Source organism: Priapulus caudatus, unplaced genomic scaffold, assembly GCF_000485595.1.
Source record: "Priapulus caudatus unplaced genomic scaffold, Priapulus_caudatus-5.0.1 Scaffold275, whole genome shotgun sequence".
Lineage (NCBI taxonomy): Eukaryota > Metazoa > Priapulida > Priapulimorpha > Priapulimorphida > Priapulidae > Priapulus > Priapulus caudatus.
Window position 1 is genome coordinate 123,905 of NW_014577336.1, and position 7,274 is coordinate 131,178.

Here is a 7,274-nt window from a genome sequence, read left to right on the forward strand (position 1 = left end):
CGGTATAATCATGCATTAACATTTGTCATAAATTAACAACAATAGTGAATTTCGAAATTTTTTGCTTTGGCCGCTGATATGACACCGCGCGATTGCGCTGCCACCCTGACAAACGTTTTTTTTTTTTAAACATTTCTAATGAATCATGAACAATGGAATTTTTTCTGTAGCGTAATTAAAACCTATTTTTAACTGAATATATTCAAAGAACCTAGGGTCAAGTATCAGCACATGAAGTGATTATACTACTTCGGATAAGCCGTGTTCGCGTCCACGTCTCGATGAAAACAAACAGAAGAGTGATGATATGAAACGCAATATAACCAATTGCAGTCGTGGAGCAAATACACCCGACTCTACACATCGTGCCGAACCAACGACCACTCGGTGTGATCAGCCACCGCAGGGCTCTGTTTCTAGGAACTAGCTTACTCTAAATGCTGGGTGTTATCAATCTATATACCACTGCACGCGCAACAGCAGCTCTTCGTAATTAAGGCACAAGCACAGCTGACGTGTTCGTCGGCGGTAAATCGAAAGGCGACGGCCATCAAATGACACACGCTGTGAATGACACCACGTGCCACTGCTTGACGGCGAGGTGGGAAGCTGTGAGAAGGGCACATTTGAGCTGATTGCGACACCATCCGATGTCGCTGTCGTAACGGATTTATTTATACGCTTCGACAAGAATAATAAAACAGCGACTCGTGCCCAATTATATCGCAAATTGAAAACGTGAGGGAGATAACTACAACTCGCACCCCGTGTATTAGGGTGCGCGACGATCCACCTTGTTGGACTCAAGAGCCAGAAAGTTGGAATAGGGTCCGCCAATGACAAGGCTAGCCGCACGACGTGTAGTCGCTGTGAACGAAGCTGGATACTCCTATTAAACAGGACAACCGACCCGTCACGCTACCAGATCGCCGTCCGCCCGCAACACAGTGCAGACACTTTTCGAGCAGCCCGACACGGCACGCGAACACTACACGCGCACGCCACGTTCCGCCGCCGCTACGCAGCACTAGCATCACATGCCACCGCGTTCCTTGCTCCACGAAACGCAACCGAACGCACGCTCCCCAGCGAACGCACACACACACTACCTACGCACGCACGCTCATCTTGCTTTCTCCCCCTCCTCTCTCTTCCACCACGCGCCGCGTCACTCCACACGCACCCTTACCCCTACAACGCCACACCGCACACCACACACGATATCAACCACACTCCACCCGTTCGCGCGCACACACACACACACCTACTACGCACACGCAACACACGCCCACACACATCACTACCTACGCTGACACGCACACCGCAACACACTCCTTCTCGCCATCTCCATCGCCTATCCACACACTAGCCACTTCACTCCTACATCCTACACGACACACACGCACCAACCTGTTACGAAACGCTGCATCGCACGTCACACGTCCACACATTCGCACGTACGCGCATTCCCCACACCCCACCTCCACAGCTGCGCACCAAAAACTGCACCATACACAGACATCGTCACGCACGCACACGCCAAGCCACGCACGCGCGCCTACACCCACACACACCACACCATCATTGCCACGTCAGCTACTGAACGTACGTACTCACGCACGCACGCACCACACACGCCACTCACACACCACACACGACGACATCCCCACACGCAACTTACATCACACACACCACACACCACACACACACCCACACACCACCACAACCACCGCTCCATATAACGGTTAATTACAGCTCCTATCATATATATATAACTATATACGACTCGTTTCACTATCAGGTAAATTGAGAAAACGTGGCCCTCCTTGATGGACTATAACACAACGCACTCTGCCTTTACCGTTAGTTCTTCGCCGTACACCTTTGACGTCAGAATAGTGCCAGAAAAATGATATCAGTTCTCATGACTAATGAAGCTCCACCGAGCCAGTGTAGCGTAAAAGTTAAGAGCCCGCTTTATTGACCCCTTATTCAAAAGAGCACCGACCCCTCCACGCTCCCACTTGGCCCGTTTGCTTTTACACGCTCTTACGCATGTCATTATCTTACGGAACTTAACACGCAGCACCGCACACACACTGCGCGCCACCGCAACACACGAACCGCCTCGCACGCACCGATCACCGCACACCACTGCCACGCCGCATTGCACACGCACACGCTGCGCACGCCCAACACACAACACAGACACGCACCAGGCAAACCCACACGCTACGCGCGCTTCACACCACACACACATGCACCGCCTACGCCACGCACTGCACCGGCACGTAACGGCGACGCCCCACCGCCTACACACCACCCACACGCACACGGCACACGCACACGCTAGGCACACGCCACACGAGCACACCCACACGCCAACTCACGCACACCACACCCCCCCACCCACACACACCAACACACACACACAACACACACGCACACAACACACCACCACACTCACATCAACACAACACACACACACACACACACCACCACACACCACACCACCACACGACCACCCTTACCACACTCACGCTACGCACGCCAACGCTCCACTCGAGCGGCACGCACGACACACCTATCACCACGACACCAGACCACACACACACGCACACCACACCACACCACACACCACACACACACCACACACACACAGCACACTACGTTGCTCATTATATTTCGCGTTATTGAATCAGATCATCGACAGCAATCAATAAATCAACAGCGACTCGGCTTCATCCGTTAGTTTAGTTTTAAACTTTGAAAACGTGGAGCCCCCACATGGGATATAAGCACAACGCCATCCGTATAGGTGCGCGCGCTCCACCGTACTTCGTCTAATTTAATGCAAGAAAATTGTGAACAAGTTGCCCAAATCGACACGCTAGCCCATATTGGTACCCCTCTCTACTCGTAATCCTCTCTTCTCCAACCATCGCCTCCTCTGCTTGATAGAAGAGCGGCAGCGAGGTTATATATACCACAGCCGTTCCTCTAGAATGATCTCGTAGAAATTAGTAGGTATATACTATTATTTGTGCACTTACTATTACAATATACCCTAAAATTCAGCATTACCCTAAGATTCTAGGGTGTAGTATCCCTTTAAGTGGCTTATTGTCGATTAGGTGTGATTACCTCCGCCAAGGAGGTTGTTTTCGCCCCTGTTCGTTTGTGTTTGTTGGTTTGTCTGTCTGTCAACAGGATATCTTAAAAAGTTACGGACGGATTTTGATGAAATTTTTTGGACGGGTTAGTTTTCGGCCAGCAACCAATCGATTAGATTTTGGTGGTGATCTGGATCTAGATCTGGATCCAGGATTTTTTTCCATTTTTCTTTTTGTGGGGAAGATTTCAAACGCGGACTTCGGACGCATTCAAAATTCATGAAAAAAATCATGGATCTTTTTTTGTCAAATTTTTGAAAATTCCATCAAACCCTTATATATATTGGGTGTACCAGCAAGATGGGGGGACTGCTACGCTGTGACGGAGGTTGCTCTTGTGTTATGGCTGTTTCCAGTAGCTACCCTGCATCCTATCATATTGCCTTCCTCGGTTTACCTTTACTTAATGCACTATCATATCATCCTCATATACTCTGCTGTATGTATATATATAGCCATAATGTGTTTTTTGCTCCTTTAATATCTGACCTGATCTATTCTGCTTTTTCCAAGAAGTGATGGGTGTAAAAGGAAACGACAATGTTCATTGTGTGATTGTACCCATGCTAGCAGGAGTTAATAAAGACGATTTGTCTTTATTAACTCCTGTTACTAGGTATATGTTTACGACTGCGTGCCTGGGCGGGCATCCGTGCATGCGAGTGTGTGTATGTGTGTGCGCTGCGGGCGGGCATGCGTTGTGTGCATTTGTGTGAGATGCGTGCGTGTATGTGCGTGCGTGTGTGTGCGTGCAGTGCGTGCGTGTGTGTGCGTGTATGTGCGTGCGTGTATCGTGCGTTGCGTGTATGTGCGTTGTGTGCTGTGCGTGCGTGTGTGTGCGTGCATGCGTGCGTGTATGGCGTGTGTTGCACGCTCGTGTGTGCGATCGGTGTACTTGCGTAGGCGGTTGGCTGAATGTCTGACTGCATTTGCAATGCGTTTCAGCAGTACATTATCTCTATTGGATCAACATTTCACTAATACGCGCAGGCCTACGCGACAGTGTTGTAACACGAGACTGATTTCCATTTGGAAATTAGCAAAGAAAATCGGTGCATTTTGCAATTCGTGTTAGTTGTTTTTTTTTTAATTTGCGCGAAATTATATTAATGCAACTGCCGTCTCGCTAGGAATATACGCTTAATATATGGACTTGCCAGCGTGCGCTAACGTTAAATGCTGCCATTAGGGGGCAGACGAATTTCATCAGAATTCACGCTGTCGTTATATGTCATAATTAAAAAAAAAGGATTTAATTAAACGGGGATTAAACGCAAGGGGAATAACGCAAAGTGGCTAATGTGTCACAAAAATCCCTTAAATGTGCAATCGGGATCTGCGTGCATTCTCAATAACATCCGAATTAATAGCATACCGTATATATATAATATATAGAGTGTGTGGCCTGCGTTGCGTCCGCGCGCGCGTGCCGTGTTGTTGTCGTGCGTGTGCGTACGTGCGTGCGTGCGTGCGTGCGTGCGTGCGTGCGTGCGTGTATGTGTGTGTTGGTTGGTGTGTGTGTGGTGTGTGTGTGTGTGTGTGTGTATGTGTGTATACATATGTGCGTGTGGTGCGAGCGTGTGTACTGTGCTGTGCGTGCGGCGGTGCGTGTGTGTGCGTCTGTACACACATACATGCACTGCGCAAGTAATTAGCACTCAACCCTGGCTGAAGATGATTCCTGCACACAGTATATGTACCCCTCTGCGCGCGCTGCTGCTGCTGCTCGCCTGCTGCTACTGCTACCTGTGTCGCTGCTACTGCTGTTGCGACTGCCTCCTGCTCCTGTTGCTGCTTCTGCACTGCTGCTGCTGATGCTGCTGCTGTTTGCTAGCTGCTTGCTGCTGTTGCCTGCTACTGATACTACTACCACTACTACTTGCTGCTGCTACTGCTACTGCTGCTGCTGGTGCTGCTGCTACTACTACTACTACTACTACTGCTGCTGCTGCTACTGCTACTGCTGCTGCTGGTGCTGCTGCTACTACTACTACTACTACTACTGCTGCTGCTGCTGCTACTGCTGCTGCTGCTACTGCTACTACTACTACTGCTGCTGCTGCTGCGCCTGCTACTACTGCTGCTGCTACTGCTGCCGCTGCTGCCGCTGCTGCTGCTGCTACTGCTACTACTACTACTGCTGCTGCTGCTGCGCCTGCTACTACTGCTGCTGCTGCTGCTGCTGCTACTGCTTCTGTGCGGCTGACATGCGCCGACGATCGCACGTGTCACTGCCGACCTGCCGCTATATTGACATTTCACCGTCGCAGACTGAAGCCAAAAGGGAAACCGTCGCTGAGGGATGAGGCACCGCCGCAGCACGACATCGCCAGCCAGCAGACGGCGCTAGAGTTCCACGGCTTCGTCGATCTCTTCAAGGCGTTCAGTCTTCGCTCGCGCAAGGACCTGAAGGACCTCTTCGAGTACCTCATCGATGTGATCGGGTCGACGAGCGAGGAAGCTGTGGCCGTTAAAGAGCAGCAGCATCATCGCCACACCGCCTCCGTTGAAGACGACGACGACGACGACGTCGACGAGGAGGAAGAGGAGGAGGAGGAGGAGGACGACGACGCGTTGGCTATGTCGGCTGCAATACGCACGACGGGGAATCTCGGTAGGTGGTGTTGTCGCGCGTGCGTGCGTGCGTGCGTACGTGCGTATGCATGTACACATGTACATACACGTCATCTTTCCTACTCGATGTTTAATAGTATTTGTTTGTTTTTATTAATTTTTCATATTTTTGTATGGCTAGGCCGTGTTGCTCTAGCTTTTATTTCGCACTCGATTTTTGTTCTTTTAAGTAGTCTATATAATTGTGATTTGATATGATTTGGTGAGCTGATTCGAATGGCGTTCATTTCACGAAGGGAAGAGGTTGTTCGGTGATAGTGGCTGAGTTAGCAGCGGTAGAGGTAGTGTCATCCATGTCCACGTGTGACAAACGTGACGATGGTGGGGTGGCGTGTTGTTCATATTGAATATATCATGAGGTAAATCTCGGATCGAACGCGGATGACTGTCATAAAAAAAATTACTGCATATTAAGACACCTGCGTTCTGAGTAGGTTTCAATCACGTTCCCATCATCACCTTTCCCCGTGTATAATGTCCGTATAGGGAAATGTGACTATCGCCTGTGTTCCAGCATAAAACTGGCTGGGAGGGCTGCCGTAAAGGTCATGAGTATAGAATGGCAGGTTTCAATCCTAGTTTGGGCCGTTGGCAAACTCAGGGAAAGCATTTTATTTTGACTGTAACTATTGTTCCGCGGCTTTCGATTAATTAAATGCGGCTATTTTTGGGTGGTTTTCGCAGATTGGATGTCAGTGACATTATGTTCGTTTACAAAGAAGGCAGATACATTTAATTTCTTTGGGAAATAACTAAAACGTGTCGCGGCTAACAGAATGTTACCTTTGTTTCATGTGACCGGCACCAAATTCGAAAATTAAATTTCGAAATTAAAGCTTAATTGCAAAAAAACGATAGGAATCTACTAATTTCTCATCTCTGCGTTTACTATCGCAGAATAATTAAATGCGAAAGACATGCCTGTGTGTCAGTTGTTGTAAATTGCAGAGGGCGTTTTATTGGCTTTCGTTCTCATGTGAGTGGTTAGACATGCAGTCCCACCATGCGCTTGACCCAGATTCCAAGCCTAGTTTGTTTGTCCTTCTATAATTTCCAGACAGCGAAAGACTGCTCCAAGCGCTACCAATTGCGCTCCATTTTCCTACCAATCACACGAGATCACATTAACGCTCAAGTTGTAGACCCGTCGCTGCGGTTTCCAATAAACAGGAGCACTTATGTTGAACACAAATTGATAAAGGTCAAATACAAAGACGCGCGTAATGGGTTCAATATCGTCGTATCGGTTGATTAGCGAAAGCAGGCCGGTATAAAAGAACAGGGCGCTCTCACGCGAACATGCAGCGGGGGGTGTGCAGGAGAAAGCTGTGATTGTCATCCAGTGACCATCACTTACATGTATTAGCCGCGTTCACACGTAGCAAGAAATCCGGTATTTAGCGGTCACACAAGGCAAAATGCGCGGTCCAAGAAATACGGCATCTAAACAGATCCAGTATTTGATGT

At 49.1% G+C, this 7,274-nt stretch overlaps 1 protein-coding gene across 1 annotated transcript in view; it reads left to right on the forward strand.

Annotated features, from left to right (window-relative positions):
• The window catches only part of LOC106808420, an 88,740-nt gene that overhangs the window by 62,087 nt on the left and 19,379 nt on the right, over window positions 1–7,274 (forward strand). Inside the window, 1 exon segment of the mRNA XM_014811138.1 lies at window positions 5,444–5,787. Within this exon segment, the coding sequence (XP_014666624.1) occupies window positions 5,444–5,787 (344 nt within the window).